At 37.0% G+C, this 17,886-nt stretch overlaps 3 protein-coding genes across 3 annotated transcripts in view; 2 read left to right on the top strand and 1 right to left on the bottom strand.

Annotated features, from left to right (window-relative positions):
• Positions 1-247: 247 nt before the first annotated feature.
• Positions 248-1,945, top strand: LOC108990556 (protein transport protein Sec61 subunit beta-like). The gene is made up of 2 exons (XM_018964559.2): positions 248-375; positions 1,470-1,945. Exon 2 carries the CDS (start codon positions 1,472-1,474, stop codon positions 1,718-1,720), a length of 249 nt encoding a protein of 82 aa, XP_018820104.1. The 5' UTR covers positions 248-375; positions 1,470-1,471; the 3' UTR covers positions 1,721-1,945.
• Positions 1,946-3,889: 1,944 nt separating this feature from the next.
• LOC108990549 lies at positions 3,890-6,163 on the top strand. Its single transcript, XM_018964550.2, has 5 exons — positions 3,890-4,398; positions 4,728-4,851; positions 5,002-5,236; positions 5,338-5,419; positions 5,674-6,163. Exons 1-5 carry the CDS (start codon positions 4,063-4,065, stop codon positions 5,887-5,889), a joined length of 993 nt encoding a protein of 330 aa, XP_018820095.1. The 5' UTR covers positions 3,890-4,062; the 3' UTR covers positions 5,890-6,163.
• Positions 6,041-17,886, bottom strand: part of LOC108990535 (CCR4-NOT transcription complex subunit 1-like) — a 31,077-nt gene continuing 19,231 nt past the window's right edge. The window contains exons 30-52 of the mRNA XM_035690345.1: positions 16,962-17,144; positions 16,639-16,859; positions 16,416-16,551; positions 16,205-16,330; positions 15,779-15,823; positions 15,464-15,541; positions 15,146-15,262; positions 14,571-14,697; positions 14,390-14,490; positions 14,174-14,311; positions 14,003-14,086; positions 11,370-11,516; positions 10,996-11,127; positions 10,863-10,892; positions 10,486-10,632; positions 10,354-10,415; positions 8,964-9,117; positions 8,682-8,873; positions 8,494-8,598; positions 8,083-8,214; positions 7,533-7,769; positions 6,595-6,696; positions 6,041-6,486 (exon numbers count right to left, since the gene is read on the bottom strand). Coding sequence (XP_035546238.1) covers positions 6,337-6,486; positions 6,595-6,696; positions 7,533-7,769; positions 8,083-8,214; positions 8,494-8,598; positions 8,682-8,873; positions 8,964-9,117; positions 10,354-10,415; positions 10,486-10,632; positions 10,863-10,892; positions 10,996-11,127; positions 11,370-11,516; positions 14,003-14,086; positions 14,174-14,311; positions 14,390-14,490; positions 14,571-14,697; positions 15,146-15,262; positions 15,464-15,541; positions 15,779-15,823; positions 16,205-16,330; positions 16,416-16,551; positions 16,639-16,859; positions 16,962-17,144 — 2,946 coding nt within the window. The 3' untranslated portion in view covers positions 6,041-6,336. The remainder of the gene's footprint in view (positions 6,487-6,594; positions 6,697-7,532; positions 7,770-8,082; positions 8,215-8,493; positions 8,599-8,681; positions 8,874-8,963; positions 9,118-10,353; positions 10,416-10,485; positions 10,633-10,862; positions 10,893-10,995; positions 11,128-11,369; positions 11,517-14,002; positions 14,087-14,173; positions 14,312-14,389; positions 14,491-14,570; positions 14,698-15,145; positions 15,263-15,463; positions 15,542-15,778; positions 15,824-16,204; positions 16,331-16,415; positions 16,552-16,638; positions 16,860-16,961; positions 17,145-17,886) is intronic.

Raw genomic sequence — 17,886 nt, 5'->3', positions numbered from 1 at the left:
TAGTGGAAATGACCCTAATGATTTGTAATATTTAAATACTCAAATTATGTATTTATTTCTCTAATTTTTTATAATGAAATAGTTAACTTGTCGAGAAATAACAATAATAATAATAATTTTTATTTTTTTTTAATTTTCAAGTAAATCAAGAGTAGTCAATGGGAGGATAATAACATAATATATAAAATTTTCGATTCTGACGACGTGATTTACACGGGAATAAGTTTTTTTTTTTTTTTTTTAATTTGTGTCATATAAATCGCCTCGGAAGAAACATTCGGAGCATCGTTAATTCCGAAGTACTCAAGAACAGAAGAAAGGGAAGTTTGGGGATCTTGAAAGACATACCAGCTCAGAGACACCGGGTCGACTCAGGCGAGTTTTCCTGCTCCTTATCCCATGATTCCCATCCTTCTTCCTCCCTGGTAGCTAGGTTCTATCAGATTTCATGCGCCTGAAATTCTTCCGTCCCCGATTATATAACTATTCGGTCCCTACGGTTCTAGATCTAGTGCATGCATTCTTGAATTTTTAGTATTTTTTTTTTTGGTTTTGTTTGCGTTGCTTTTCTCCTCAGATCCGATCCTTCTGGTGCGATTTCGAGATTTAGGGTTTCAGATTTAGGAACGTATGAATGTTTATGTTGAATATCTGCGATTTTTTTTTGAAACGGATTATATTTTTTAAAGTAAAAAAGGAAATTTTTTGTTGATGGATTCTGTTGCAATTCGCTATGAATTATTGTTTTTTTCCTCTTTAACATTCATGAAAAGATTGGCAAAGCCAACTTGATAAGAAATTAAGGTTGATTGTCATCCAATTGCAAGGTTGATTGTGTGTTTGTGTGTGTCTTGAGTTTCATTTATGTCAATCGGCGATTCCGTATGATGTATTTTGTTATTCCGCATTGTCCCTTCTTGTTGGTATTATGTTCTTAATTTCGCATCAAGCATGCTCTAATTTTTTTTTTTTGGAAGATTCGCTTTGATCGGTTACTGGGAAATAATGGAATTATTTTTATAAGTAAAATGAAAATAATGGAATTGAGAAAATGCCTTTGTTATGAAATCTGTTCTGCATGCTTGATTGGGGTAGAGTTTTTGACAGTTTATTTCAATATGTTCATTTGTTGCTGCCTGTTTGAAATTTGAAGCATTTCGGAGGTTGAATATGCATTAACTGGACAAATAATATGCTTGTACTTCTAGGAATTAATTGTAATCACAAAGAGGATGGCAAATAACTCTGAAAATGAATTGGTGGTACATAGTTTGAGTAGCTGAAGCTCTGCGTCTTCTTTCAAGATTCTGTCGTGAAATACGGAAAGAAATACTAAACTTCTCTAAATTATGTACTTGCTTGACTGAGCAATTCCACAGTAAAATATGGGGTTCTTTTGATCTAAGTACTTTGTGTGGCTCTGATGGTGATATTGAAATTCTCTCTAAATATTACCGAATTCTGTTCAGAAATGGCTTTAGGCGGACCAACTCCACCAAGAGGAAGTGCAGCAGCTACTGCAAGCATGCGCCGGAGGAGGACAACTAGTAGTGGGGCCTCCGGAGGTGCAGCCGGGACTATGCTCCAGTTTTACACGGATGATGCCCCAGGACTCAAGATCTCTCCAAATGTTGTTCTTGTCATGAGCATTGGCTTCATAGCCTTTGTTGCAATCCTTCATGTCATGGGTAAGCTGTACTTTGTGCGTAAAGAGGCTTAGAAGGGCATGATGATAGGTTTCCTAAACTCAATGTGGTGAATTATGGGTTTTCCATTGATTTAGTAATGTTTAAGGGACAAAATGTAGTTGTAGTTTGTCAACTTTAAGATTTTGCTTCTTCATCAGAATGAGAATATAGTCATTGAAAAGCATTGTTAGCTTGGTTATACTAGTATGATTAATATTATTTCTTTGAATGAGAGAGATTTTTAGTGGTTGTATGCATACGTATTCACAGAGTTTAGGCCATGGTTATTCATACCCCCCTTATGATCCCAATGTTTGCCTCCCCTGACCATGGCCATGGATATCAATGAAGCATTTTACCAAGAACCTTTGATCTGATTGCCCAATACCCACACTAGAGGATGGAGTGTAATGTTTTCCTGCTAATGCTAAAATGAGATGCAAAATACTAGTGCTATTGTGTGATACCCCCATATGATATGGATATGAGTAGGTGGTGTATGAGATCCCACATTGCTTGGGAAGGAGAAGTTCTTACTCTTTATAAGGTTCTAATGGGGCTCTAATTATATCATTGACTAGTCCTTTTGGAGCATAGGCCATGTGGTTTGGGCCTTCCATTGGGGCGTTACAAATGGTATCAGAGCCTATCTCAACCAGAAATGTGGGATTTGAGCCGTGCCACCTATAATGGACAGGCCCGACGAGGACGTGGGAAATTTAAGGAGGGTAAATTGTGATACCCCATATGATATGGATAAGGGTATGTGGTGTATGGGATCTCACATTGCTTGGGAATGAGAAGTTCTTGCTCTTTATAAGATTCCAATGGGGTTCCAATTGTATCATTGACTAGTCCTTTTGGAGTATAGGTCATGTGGTTTGAGCCTTTCATTGGGGCGTTACATATTGACTTTGAATTTGGAGAACGCTGCTTCCTTAACCGGAGTTCCTTTCGGCACCTTGGATGTGCAATTGTGCTGGAATTGTAGGAATGAAGCTATTTCATGCAGTTGTGTGCTCAATCAAAATATTTTCAATCGCATTCTCTACCTTAATTGCTGTTTTTGTTTTTGTATTCCCGATTTATCCATTAGGCCAATCGGGTTGGTTATTTGAGCCTCTTGATTAACATTACTTTTGTAAATGTAATAATGGTTGCGAAGGTAATTAAACACTGATTAAATTAGGAAACATTGCGGAATGATATTTTTCTAAACATAGTAATACTCTTCATTTCAAATTTTTGTCATTTCTAATCACTCTTCATCCGCAATCCCTTAAAATGTATTAAATTAATAGTGTGATTGATAATGAATGATAAATTTAAAATTAAAAAAATAACATATATTTTCTCCAAAGCATAAATAAAGGCTGTCCAAAGAGATGACCCACAAAATAGCAAGGAATCTCCCATAGGAAAAAAACCAATAAAAACAAAATGTTAGAATTTATTCAGAAAATAACATACAAAACTAATAGCTTTTGTCTCGTTGAGTTAAAACAATCTTTATTATGCATATTTGGGATTGCGGTGGGTAATATAACTTTTAGTTTTAGGGCTTTTAGTTGTAGAGTTTAAGTAATAAGTTCTATTATTTAAAAAAAATTTACTGTTTGTTAACTATATATTTAAAACATTTTTAAACATGTTACATTTATCTGAAACAATATAAAAAAAGTGTTTTTTGAGGTAAAAATAACATAAAAAGTCATTTGATTTTTTAAAAATTATGATTATATCAATCAAATCTTATAATCAAATAACAATAAAAATAGTCTAATAGGATTTTCAGTAGGTATGATAAAATAAATCCCTAACAATGCATAAGTGAAATAACAATATAATTATGCTCAATACCATAAAGAATAAGAGGTTGAAATGAAATTGGGAGAGAACAACTTTCTATGTTAAACTGTGCAATGGAAGGCCTTATTTATAAATGAATGAGGCCTGAGAAAAGAAGATTACAATAAATCAAATATACTGATTGATTGATTTACACAATAAATTAGATATGGTAGAGAATAAGTTATATTATCATACATATACTAGAATATTATGAATATATTCTGTCATAAGTATGATAATATTCTAACAATACGTAACTACCAAACAACTTAATTTTATCATTAAAAAGCTTTTGAGATTATTTAAAATTTTAAAGACTTTTTAATACCCGAACCCCAAACAAACCCTTAGTTCCAAAGCTTCGGCAAAGTTCAACTGTCAACTGCTAAGAAAGAATCAAACAGTTGGCTCTCTCTCTCTCTCTCTCTCTCTCTCTGCACTGACTTAAATTAACAAAGATTGGATATCAGAGCAATCAGATATATTCACTTCAAGCAAGAACAGAAAGTCTGAAACAACAGCAATGCGCTTTCAAGAAAACGGAGAAAATCCCAAGAAGATGACACTGGAAAGAGCTACGACACCGAAAATGTCATCCCCCTGCAACAGCACCACCAACTCCATGGCCATCTCTGTGTACAAACGCAGTAAGTCGCATTCGAAAGGAATAATTGCCCCGTGGTGCGATTCCTCTGGAGGCTGTCCGGTGTCGAACATGAGGTCACTTACGGCCGTTTTGCCCAAATCTCCATCACCCATTTGCAGCGATTGCTCCAGCCCTCGAGACTCAACAACTTGCTCTACCCTATCGCAAACACCCAATTCTCAAGTTCCCACTTTGTGCCCCGCAAGAAACCTGGTATTTTCTAGAAAATGGTTGTTTGATCTTGATGGATTTGGACCTGATTTCTTTGTTTCTTGTTTTGAAAATGATCTAATATGCATGCCCTGCTTTGATGGATCGTTTCAAATCTCGCCAGCTTGATTTCTTTCTGATTTTTGTTTTTCTTGAATTTTGATCGATGCTTTATGACTATTTGCTTTTCAATAAATTATAGATAATAAATGCGTGCCATTCTTTGATCTCTCTCTCTCTCTCTCTCTCTCTCTCTCTCTCTCTCTCTCCCTCCCTATTAGGAATTATGATGAGAATAAGTGTCAACGTATCTTATCTGTTTTGATTCTCAGAGCTCCTGCATTGTGTCCTTTGATAGTCCCACTACTTCTTGTAAGGACATAGATGGATGGATGGAGAATGCCAAAAGTTGTTGCTGGGTTCGTCAACCCTATTTGCTGAACAACCATTTTAAAGGTAATCTTTCTGCTTGCTCTTATTACTTCTTCTAACTTCTTTTTCCTTGCATTGAAATTCCTTCTTTGCATCAAAGATGTAATTTGGCTTAAAATGGCAGTCCAAAGTAGTGCCTGAGCATATTGTTAATGCATGTAATTGTGTTTACAGCTATTGATCAGGAACTTTCCAGCCTGACTTTACCTTCAACTGAAGAGCTGAGCTATCAAGCATACGCTGATAGCATGCATGGAGCCTTTGGAGCCCGAAGCCAGAACGATGGACAGCATAAATTGCAGAGTCACCCGAAACCTCACCATGCATTATTGGATGAAGTCAAGAAGCGGGAGCTCGAAGCTGATATAGATGCATGGAAGAAAGCTAGATTTCTGGAACTCGTGGACGAGTGAGAAAACAACCACTTCTCTCTCTCTCTCTCTCTCTCTCTCTCTCTCTCTCTCTCTCTCTGTGACGTTATGGAGATTTAAATTAAAGATGTTTTGGCAGACTGGAGAGGAAAGAAGCTGCTATAAGTATTTGGGAGTTTGAGAAGGCCAAGAAGGCCATGGAGGAGATGGAGAAACTTGAGGTATAGAGATGTTTATTTTCAATGTTCTTATCGTCGTTCATAGATCACTATCCTGATGAAAATAATAAGAAAATGCAAAACATAAGCTTATGTGGTGTGTGAGTCCCACTTTTTCCAATGACTTGCACGAAAACTTACAGGTTCGAATTTGTATTTCGCATTACTCAGAATCAAGCTTCAAAATCACCCGAATGTTTCCTTTTTCATTGTTTTATTTCTTAAGTTTTTCTTGCTTTGATCCTTCCTTTCGGCAGAGCAAGCTGGAGAGAAAACGTTTGAGGGAAATTGAGAAGACACAGAAAAAAATAGGCAGAGTCAATAAAGAGGCAAACAAGAAGAAATCAAAGGCGAGACGATATACAATTGAGGAGATATCAGCAGTTTCAGCATTTACAGAGAAGATCCGGGCCACCAAAAGTTCTCTACTGCACACGCTTAGGAAGTTCGTTAGTTCACATTCAAATACATAGCGACACCCTACCGCAATCACATCAAACTTACCAACACCCCCCCTTCCAATTGTTTTTACTGTTTCTTTCCTATGTGAGAGAAACGGGTTTCTAAAAAAGACAACTTTAACATAGAGTTCATTGTTCGGAGTTTTGGGAATGGTGCTTCTGCTTCAATAAAAAACCAAGCATTTACCTTGGGTTATATTATTATCAGTTTCAATGCAACACTAACACGTCCGAGTATTAAATACAATTGCCTAAAGAAAGAAAAAGACAGATTAAAAAAAAAAAATACAAAACGAACAAACAAAAATTAAATACAATTGTAAGAACTTTGAACTCTACAAATAATGGACGGGATTTAGTAGTAGTCTTCAAAAGGTTAAAGTTAAAATGCAGTCTTGTATTGATAATCAAATCCTAAATGAGAGTTTAAAAGGTGAAGGGAATGCTGCAAAGAAATTATCAGTGGGCGTTTTCAGATACCCAACCAGAAACCATACTCTCATCCACTGATTTTGGTCCCCCACAGGATCTTGACACTGATTCGAACAGCTTTTCAATCTCGGGGGCACACCTAATGAAGGCTCGATTCCAAAAGTTGTATCTTGGATTCTGAAAATTTTGAAACCACAAACTCAGAAGAAAATTTTTGAATTCAAGTTAAAAGTGAAATCGAGAGAATTTGAAGTGAAAAACAAGAAAACCAGAAGTAATCACCACCTTAATTAACTCGATGAAAGTAATCAGAAGGCCCCATGGATGAGGTCGATTAACAATCAACCGCTCTAACAGCACTCTTGTTATTTGCTCCTGTATTGTTTCCTGCCCACGACAAAAGGGTATTAGCAATTCGTTAAGCAGCTGAATATTATTTACATGTCATCGTTACAACAATGACTTCAAATCATCATATGCAAAACCCTTAATGGACTATTTACAGCAGAAATCTTGGAACTGACTTCAGATAATTTTACTACTGCTATCCATTTTTTAACCTTTTTAAGCCCAGGATCTAAGGATGGAATAGCCTACCAAAAAAACATCTAAATAATAGTAAATAAAAACTGAAGATAAAATTTTGTAACAATATAGCACATGCAAAATCAGAAAGAATTCATATTTGATCATGATATATATTCTCTTCTTTAGGCCCGAATAGAGTGTACGAGGTGTTGAAACTTAAAGGTCCATTACCCCACCCATTTCGTAGGGAGTATAGGACATGAAGTAGTTTTACATGTCACGGATCTGGTAATAGTTGAAGCAATGATACGACAGAAACAACTTGTTCATATTGCCTATGGAACAAGCTGTAAAAATAGCTCCGTTATGTCTATTGTTGGTGTCTTTGGAGGAGAGACGAAAGTCGTGAGCAGTCAATAGAAAATCTTCGAACTTTCTTTTTTAATACTTTACTCCATTGATTTCAACGGCATAAACTTTCATAAATTTCTTGTATCACTAGATTATCATGCATAGGTGATGCTCTTGTATATGTCCCCCCGTACTGTTAGGCTCTTGCCTTTTCTTATTTTCAATAAAAATTTTGTTTACTGATAAAAAAAAAAAAAAAATGGACCACCATATTCAACATCAGTTCTGAAATTCAAAACACTACAAATTATATAAAATACAGTTGAAAATGTAGCATTTCCTACCTGGTTTGATTCGGCAAACAAGTAAAGAAGGATGAAGGAGAAATAATGCGTATGGGTATTTGGATAGCGCAATTGATTAGCAACTGCATTGAGAAAGAGATAGCGTCCTTCGGTGTCTAGGTCCACTACTAGAGCCTGGAAGATGTCCAAGGCAGCACCAACCAAGAACACAGCCAATGGGACAGTGTTGGCAGTGGACTGAGCATGAGGAGTTTTCGGCTGCAACTGCTGGATGGCCTGTAGAAGAATAAGATGATAAGCATCAGAGATTTAGAGCAGAGGGGAGTAACACATAAATTCGGGACATCCATTTGAAAGACTTTGCCAAGTTCATAGTTGTTAATTAGACAAGAAACTAGGGACAAAAAGAACCAATAATATTTCTTAATACATTGGTGGCATCAACATTAACAGGCTCGGAAGACGAAAGTAAAAACCCTGGGCACAACATTAAACACGTAAAGAAACTGGCCAAGTCGGTCTAGTAATAATCAATGGTGGTCCTTGAGAGGCTTGTAAAAATACACAAGTAGGACAACAATCACAGTACCTGCATGCCAACATAAAGCACGAGGGAGTTGATCAAGGGCACATTGTGATGGGTACCAGCAGCGGCAGCATCACTTGGTGAGAGGAGGAGTTTCTGCTTCAGATCAGTCAGAAAGGACCCAGGTTGCCTAGTCTGTAGAATATACCCCAAAAAAATTGAAAAAGAATTTAATATTTGAAAGAATTAACTACAAATTAATAATTAAAGATGGGAAGAGGTACTAGAATCTAAGGACGGAAATGTCCCAAAAATACCGCAAGGGATATACAGATGATATTCGAGGAAAGAAACACAAAAGCAGGGAGACAAAAGAAAAATAAAAGCAAATGTCTGTATTGAGTGAAACTCCGTTTCTCCCTGTATTTTCTAGTATTGTAGGCTAAAACTAACAATAAAGAAGAAACCAAATACCTTGAGATACTCGTCTACATCAACCTTCATCTGCTTTGCTTTAAGAGCTGCATCAACCTCAGAAAGAATGCGTGGGGACTGACTGATTTCCGCAAGTAAATCAATCTGCATATGAAAGAAAATCAGTGCCATCTAGAATTTCTCTTAACAAATAATTTACAAGTGATTATACATGATCGATCAGGTACCTTTAAATTGGGAGTAGATGGATCCGGCAGCCTCATATTACGGGGAAATGCACTAAGGATAATATTTCGCATTTGTATGCAGCTCGGAGGAATTACATCACAGAAGGTGAAATGGTAATCACACAGGAACTCAGGAAAATCATGAAGCAACACTAACAGTACCCTAAGTGTGCCTTTATACAGAAAATGAACCTGTTGATATTAAAGAAAGAATAGAGAATAGTTATCTTAATTAACTTTAAAGTGGCTGTGAACAGAGAAACTCGTAATAAAGATACTAACCGGCACACCAAGCTCAGCATTTCTCAAAAATGGCTCCATGAATTGGAACAAGTCTACCAGCATGCGCTGGATGTAAGGCCAACCCTTCTGACCATTTACAGTGAGCATTTTTGGCATGAAACTCCTGTGACTCACCAACTCAAGCCATGCAAAGCTGAAGAAGCATTCCAACCGAGTTAGAAGTGATAAATATTCATTTACACACGAAAATTTCCATATTTAACACCTGAATGCCAAACAATGATGTAAAGAACTATAACCCTGTTCCAAAAAAACTGTTTCAAAGTATCCCACCCACAACCATAATTAATGCGTACTTGATGATTAGCAAAAACATGCCAAGGGCTTCTTCAACACCCCCCCCGAGGAAACCTTCACAGCCAATTATCCACAGATCTAAAACTACTTGTAATGTATTCACTCCATTCTAAAGTCTTCTAGGGGTGGTACAAACAGCTCCATGCAATTAGTTTCTCATCTATTGGCAGATCCCACGAAGAATCTGACTATAACATTTTGAACCTAATAGCCATTCGACAGAAATCTTATGCAAAGACAAAATTGGCCATGGTCAAGTTGGCAAAAATTGATTGAATTAAATGAACCTTCATTACAAAAGTTTCGGTCATTTTCCTAGTATCTAGATGGCAAGATGATTGCTGTTCATCTTCCCTGCAAAATTCCAAATTTAACAGCATCAAAAAACTAAATAAGGTGGTCTGATATGACAGCTAGAAGTTATTGTTTATAATAAATTTTACATGATCCTGGTCAAATATCTGGCAACATGGTAAACGAGTGGTCTGATATGTGAGTAACATGGCAATTTATTGCTCGAGTCCTGCACCCGTTTTTGCTTGAAAATGAAATCAACTAATCACCAACCCAACTTTTCAAAGATTCTTAAATGCGGGCCATATTTTTAATACTCTGACAGAGGCCCATGGGTATCTTCTGGGCTATGAACTCTTTGCTTCAGGAACAAAGAGTCAGAGACAAAAGCAGATTTGTGCCTTCAACTGATACTTCAATTTAATTAAAACCTTCAAATCTAGTTACAGATAATTTTCAATTTAATGCATCTCTTGAGCCATCGTAGTGAAAACTGATCTCCATTTGTCCAACAAGTGAGCTTAGTAAAGCAAAGAGATCATCTGACTAGCAGGTTTGCAAATTAAGATCCTAAAGTGGATGCTTAATCCAACAAAAATCTTACGTTTCAACAGTTCATCCTCACAAATTAGCTGACATCTATAAAAATGAACCAGGAAGTCAGCACACCAACAAAAAGTGCTTGAAAACCCTTCAAATTGATATTTTATCTCAGAATCGAAGCTCACAAGTAAAATCCAACCATCTGACTGTTAATAAATAAATTCAACGAGCTAACCTGAATGCAGGAACTTTAAGGGGCTGCAAAGCATGAAATGCATTTGCAAACACTGCCAAAATCTGTAACATACAGCACCATATTAGAAAATCATGGAGACAACAGTAAAAGGCAAATGACAACTATCCACACCTGAAAGTTTGCACCATCAATAACAGGATCCAGGGAACTCAGATCCAGCAGCAAGTTAATGAACAATCTAAAATAGGGTCTTGGATTAAAAGATTCTTTCTTCTCGTCAGCATTTTTCTGGATGAATCTAACAGTCACTGCCAGAATCTGTCACATAACATTCATAGAGCACAAAACATTATCCAAGAATAAAGGGGAGGGGAAAAAAATACATTTTTTCTTTTTTTGATAAGTAAACAAATTTTATTGATCAATGAATAGGCAAAGCCATGTACAGAATTCTAATAGAAAAAACAAAGGCATGCCCTAAGCTAAGCAGGCGCATTAGAGACAAGAAAAGGAAAAAAATACATTTTTAGTTTGGACTTTGGACTAACCTTAGACAAAAGAAAGAATTTGCTTGATCCCTGCTCCAAAAACAATCAAATTAATATTTATATTTGACAAGAAAAAGATACCAAAGAAGGAAGCTATATATGATGTATTTGCATTTAGATTGCATAAATATACCTTCAGGATTGAAAATACAAGTTTTGCATAGATATCAACTGCAAGGAAGGAAAGATTCTGCACTTGTTGGGGTGATTGCAACGTGGCTGAATTTATTACCTCAGAAGAAAGACAATGTGCAACAGAAATTTCCTGATATGAGAATTTGGGGTTAAATGTGCATCTCAGAGTTGTTTTTTTCCATTTAGAGTAATCGAACATTTAAAACCCACAAGAGGGGCTAGCCCAAGCACACAGGTAGAATGCAACAGGAACACTTGATACAAGAAATCATGGAAACTCAGCCAATTAAAATCTATAGAAGCTACACAAAGGGTATCGTGCATCTCAGAAAATTAGTTCAACATTATAAAAGCTGTAAAGAGAAACCTCACCGTCAGGAGGTGGAAAAAGCGATCCGTCACATCATCCCCCTTCAGTAGTCCATTCTGATGCAACTGTAAGATGAAATGGGTAGAGGCTGCATCATTTGCCCCAGGCAGCTCACATATCCGGTACCATTCCGCAAACAGAAAAGAAACCTACACCATATTAACACACCTCAACAAATGTTACGATAACAAATTTACATGTACATTACTGTTACGTTTTTGTTTTTATTTTATTTAATCACACCTCTATTTAAACACTCCATAATGAGCATAAATGTCCAATCATAATAAACTTAAAACCCAAAGGCCACAGAATAGAATCACATCCCTGATTTTTTTTACTTGTTTGAGATGGGAATGGGGAAAGTGTTAACACTTCCTGTCCTAGGAAGCACTACTCCACAAACTACGCACAATTCTCCCAGACATGTAATTCATCTTTGTTTCTGGAAGGTAAATGATTTTGTCTTCCACACTCTAATCAATTTCCGAATCCACAGGCACTTGCCCTCTTGGTTCAACACCCTCATATTCCATGACAACAGTTTTAAGCTTCATAAAGAAACTTGATAGCTCTCTCCTTACCTCTTCATCAACTTGTGCTACCAATTTTTTAGCCATAATTTATGGAGCATGTCAGCTTTTCCAATTCTCTGATGCTTATTAGACTGGATATCAGGTCAACACAACTTATATTAGCTTCAACAGTCGCAAAAAGGGCCATGAGTTCCTCTCCAAGTCCTTCGCACACAATTCTGACAAAATGATGAAAGTCTCAACTCTCTACAAGATCCAATCAGAGGTTTCAGATTTCAGACTCCAATGGACGAAAGACAGATAAAGGCTGATGACAGAGGAGTTCTGCTTGGTGACACAGATTTGGCTGAAAGACCAGTGACATGGGCCCTACTGAGTAGCATCCCCCACTAGTGCCAACTGCCTCCATTCCCCTCCATATGCCGAGAGAAAGGAATCAGAGTGGGGGATTCATTTTATTGATATAATGGAGTGGTATGTGCAAGAAAAGCAGGGAAACAACAAATCATCTTTAGTTGCACTACAAAGTAGAAAGAATAATGAGGACTAGTGATGCCCCTACGAGGTACGAGAGTTATTGGCTTCCTGAAGAAGTTAAGAAGTAGGCCATTGTTGCTTGGAAGTTTAGATGATGGCTCCTTTTTGCATAATATGGTGTAGAAGGAACTTGATGTGCAAACTTTGAAGATTGTGAGACAACAATGAATGAGCTTTGTTCCATGGTGCTAAAAATTCTATATGCTTGGAAGTCGACTTATAATTGCTCAACCCATTTTTCTTCAAATTTGGATTTTTTATCCTTCTGTTTTTCTTCACCTACCTAGTTAGTTGCTCCTCTTGTATACACCCCATGTACTTGAATAGCACCCAAAAAAGAAAAAAAAAACTCCAGTCATCCTCCTTAACACACACATATATATATATATATTGTAAAGTAATACGGCTTCATTAAAAGGCACAATCCAAGTGCATATGAAAGTATACAAGAAATATACCTTCCACCCTAACATTTTCATTTCACTATGTCCTTTTTGCTTCTTAACAGCCTAATAGTTTGTACTCGGAGTATAATTAGCCTTATGGCAGTTGTATTAAATTTTGCCTTTAACTTAATAAAACTAAGCCGGGGACAACAAGCTGATGACTCCTAAAAGCTCCTAATGACAGAATCAATTCACCACCTCAATGTCAGCTCCTCACGTCCTAGGGTTGAAAAAGTTCCCAAGTGTTCAGTTGTTCACTGATTCCAACAGTAAGGTCTCCATATTGTCTCTATCTTCATGAATCATAGATTTAAGATGCTGATCATCAATTCAAAGTGTCTCTTGCCATTAAGTTTTACCCTCTCCCCATTCTACTTGTGTGTGTGTGTGTGTGTGTTTTTTTTTTTTTTTTCTGAAGAGTAAACATTTGTTAAACTTGAACTCCGTGCACATGGTTTTAGTCCAACTAAACCTAATTCCCCTAGGTTCCAAAGTATACCTCGAAGCATCCAACTTGGATTTAACACTCGCATTAGACTCTTCAATTTACATGATATCAAAATGAGACTGTCAAACTAAAATAATAAGTGACTAAAATGCAAAAATTTGCGGATCACTTTGCAACGCCCCAATGGAAGGCCCAAACCACATGGCCTATACTCTAAAAGGACTAGTCAATGATACAATTGGAGCCCCATTATAACCTTATAAAGAGCAAGAACTTTTCCTTTCCAAGCAATGTGGGATCTCATACATCACCTACCCTTATCCTTATTATATGGGATATCACACACTTTGACACGGAGTTACCATCTTTCAGGCTCAAATCATTCCTTTAGAGAACCCAAATGAAAGGAATCAACACATTGATACAATAAAAATGAAAATGAAAAAAATAATGCATATTTTAAAAATATAATGTATTAGGGTTGTCAAATCACTTACTAAAAATTAATTACTTATAAAAAAAATGTCAAATACACCAATATAACCTTTTTTCATTTATGTGTCCATTTCATTATGCTAAATCAGGCATTTTTAGTCAAGCCCATTAGCTGTACATCCTTCAACCGCATTTCTTGACACTGAAAATATATAGAATTTAACATCAAGTACCTGCTCACCAAAACCAGCAGGATCTGGCTCTACAGTTTCTGCATTATTATAGTCCTCCCTGCTGGCAGTAGCATACCCAGAAGCCTGTCTCAGCAGAAAGAAAATATTTTAGAATCAGGAGAAATTATTATCAAACTTCATGCAGCAGTGTACCGAGAGATATCCAGTGACCTTTTTTTCCTTTAATTGCCTGGCTTTATCCTCCTTTCCCACATTAACACCAGATATAGCAACCACACCAGCAGCAGGATTCTTCACAAGCTCAACCAGCTGTTGTAGTGACTCAGGAGGCCCAGGCTTTGCAGCAACCTGCAAATTATACTTGGTAAGAAAATGTATTTATACATCCCCATAGGCTGAACTTACACAAATTAAACCAAGATAAACCTTTGCCAAAGCATCAACAAGATTGTGTAGTTCAGAAATAACTTTAGATTCTTCGATGACTAAAGTTTGCAGAAGGGAAATTGCAAAATCGGTTGCAGCCTCTGCAGATTCATACATTTAGTCAGTCATCAATTTGTAGTACTCGGCATAAATTATGTAAACTGAAGGTCCGTTTACATACTATTCCTGCCCCCATCAATTAGTTTTGCCATGTGAACATTGTACTCGGCAAGGTTTAGCAATTCACTGTGAATAAGGCCAACAGTTATATCTTTGTTGAACTTCCGTTCCTCATCAGAGTAAATAACCTGGAGGAATAATATGTAAACTTGTATTATGATGGAGAGATGGAACACATACACCATGACAAGAAACAGGAGTATCAACAGCAGGGACATTATAGTATATCTAGAACAGGTCTCCCTCTAACAACAACCTAATAAAACTTCTGTTTGTGGAAGCATAGAAGCAAAGTTCATTAATACCCTATGAGATAGGAAAATAATAAGAAGATTCTCTTAGGTTCCCCAAACAACAAGGAAAGCTCAATTCATAAACCATGGGATAACATGTGACAGAGATCAGCAAAGACAAGTCCACTGGAAATAAATCAGGCTTGTCCAAAATTAATACATAACTTAAAGTAGAACATGTGTGGTAAGAAATAAAGGAACCAGCACTAAGCTGAGGAGAACATGACTTCTCAAAGTATATTATGCATCTTAAGAAATAGGAAAAAGGTGCAATACAACATACCCAGCTAGTGAGCTCCTTAAAAACAAGCTTGCAAACATCACGAATAGCAGTCAGAATTGCAAGATGAGCACCAACATGAATCTTATTTGACCCATTCTCGTATAAACCTCTGAAAACCTGTATAAAAATACATAATATAAACCAAATCATAGAAAAATATACATTAAAAGATCTCCAAAGGTAGATGGTCCCTTGCACAGCTATTTAAGGCAGTAGATTAACACCAAAATAAGATTGTAAAGCAACCAAAACAGCTCAAGCTATACCGCATTTAAAAAATGCATAAACCAAGATGTTCTGTTATGAAAGGAAGAATACCTTTTGTGCAACAGCCAAGGCAGCTTCATCTCGACTAATGCATTGGATTATGATTTCAGGAACTTCAGCAATGACTCCCTGAACATCAGTATACCCCAAAAGATGCAATTTCAAATGTAAATAAACTTACCAAGAGAAAATATCTAAGACTTAGGAAAAACAAGTAGGAGAAATGGAACAATGCACGATAGATACCCCAGTAATGTAACACTGATAATGAATGAGAAATGGAACAAGGCACAATCGATACCCCAGTAACACTGATAATGAATGGTATGGTGGTAGTACATACCAAGAGGACAGAGAGAACCATACCTGAATTTCAGTATCTTTTCCACCGTTATTTAGCAAAGCTTCCAACTGAAACCATAAAAACAGGGAGCCAGAAAATTTTTAAGTGTTTCTTAAGTAGAAGTAACAAAACTGAAAGAAACCCCCAAGAAAAAATAATAAAGGGAACCGCTAGCTCCATTTTGTTCAAAAGTGAAAGTGTTACCGTACAAACAGGGAGCCAGCAGAACATTTTCAAGTGTTTCTCAAGTAAAAGTAACAAAACTGAAAGAAACCCACAGGAAAAAATAATACATGGGACAACAAGCTCCATTTTTTTTTTATTTTTGGCCAAGTCACTAGCTCCATTTTGTTCAAAACTAAAAGTATACTCTTGCGAAGTAAATTGTAGAGAAGGCAAAAAAGAAGCGGAAGGGAAAAGAAAAAAAAGCAGAAGAGTTCTTTTGCAACCTTCTGTGCAACAATCTGGTACTTATCCAATGCATCCCTAGTAGCGAGTGTGGGTTCTGATATGCTACTTCCAAGGCGCTCAGTGGTGACTGGTGAAGGTAATGACTGTGAAGCATCTCCAGATTCCTTGCAAAAAATGAGAAGCACACATCAATAACAGACATTAAGACCTCAATAACAGAAAACCTCATCAAGAGATTAAATCTCTAACTTTTGCAACATCAGAGGACTCCAATGAAAGCAACTCAGAGGCTGAAGCAGTTAGAGGAAATGAAGCGATGGCAGAATCATTTTCAGAACTAATCTGGGTAACAGCATCCGCAACTCCAATGTGAATTGAGGAACCACTGCATAATTACAAGGAAATTCAAGCATATTAGCAATAGAACTTTAGAAAATATAAGAAATCAACATACATCATGTAGATAAAACACCTAAGATGCAGAGCTGAACTAGATTCCATTGACTCCTCCTGTGCCCTAGAGGCTGCTTCAAATCCTGTGCCTCCTGTGCTAGAAGAGTAGCCAAGATTTAGTTGTCCAGATGCTGGGCCATATGCACCAGTCAGACCAGTACTGGCGGATGAAGCAGGACCTGAAGACATAGCATGTGAACTCTGGCTAGATTGGTTTTGCCAGGGAAGCCGAACAAAGTCCTAACACAGAGAGGGAATGCCAAAAAAAAACAGAACATACTTTAAGCACCATGTTTCTCAGCACCATATTATATTTCGTGCAAAAACCCAGTAGGTACCTACCTCATAAACTCGCTGTTGAGAAAGGGACAGATGACCAGATTTAAGGCGGAGGGCCTCTGGTACAACACCCATTGAACCTTGTGTATACATGTTTGCATCAAAAAATGTGGAACCAACACCCTCTCTATGCTTCCTTCTCAAAGCAAGTTGTTGAGCTATTTCCCCATCAATGGTTTGTATTGCCTAAAATAAGCAAGGGTCCATAAATAAACCCATTAATTGAAACAAATAAGAAAAATTCGCAATCACTCCATCTTTCCCCAATAATCACAAGTGAACCGCTAAAAAAGAGCGGGGTAATAGAGAAAGAAAGTTATGGTGATGTTCCTTTCTTTTTTATAGGCGCCGTGCATCTAGGAACAAAATCCTGACTAATTCTGGGGATGCATAGGCCCAAGAGGAAATTCCTCCAGTCCAATGGCCCCAAGAGTGTGAATGCGAAGCTTCGAACCCAGGACATAGGGTATAGCATTCGCCCCAAGACCACTACACCACCCCTTTAGGTCAGTTATAGTGTTGTTTGATGAAACAAAAGGTTATGCCCTAGAATATATACAAAGTTGAATTGACGATTTTTTTTATGGGTTAAAAAAAGCACAGAAATTTGGTTGTGGGGTGACATCTTGACCTTTGTGATACCATGACCGCAGGGACTCCTTTTGGGGGCATCATTTAAGGCAAGATAAATCAAAATCACATTATCCAATCTGCCAACTTACCATTTGTCACTTTTCCCTATATCCATTGGTGTGGCTAATTGCATTGAGAAGCTTCAGAAGTATTTCATGTAGGGCAGAGTTGGTGATGATGAGCTCAAATTCCATCTAGTTACAGGTTTAAGCTTGCACCCTAATATCTTTAGGTGGGTTGCGAGTCAAAAACAACCTAACATTGTTCAAACAAGCACTTTCCAAAAATAAAATAC

The sequence above is a fragment of the Juglans regia genome, chromosome 5 (assembly GCF_001411555.2).
Source record: "Juglans regia cultivar Chandler chromosome 5, Walnut 2.0, whole genome shotgun sequence".
NCBI classification, from domain to species: Eukaryota; Viridiplantae; Streptophyta; class Magnoliopsida; order Fagales; family Juglandaceae; genus Juglans; species Juglans regia.
Note: the sequence above shows the minus strand (reverse complement) of the source record. Positions and strands in the feature narration are given on the sequence as shown.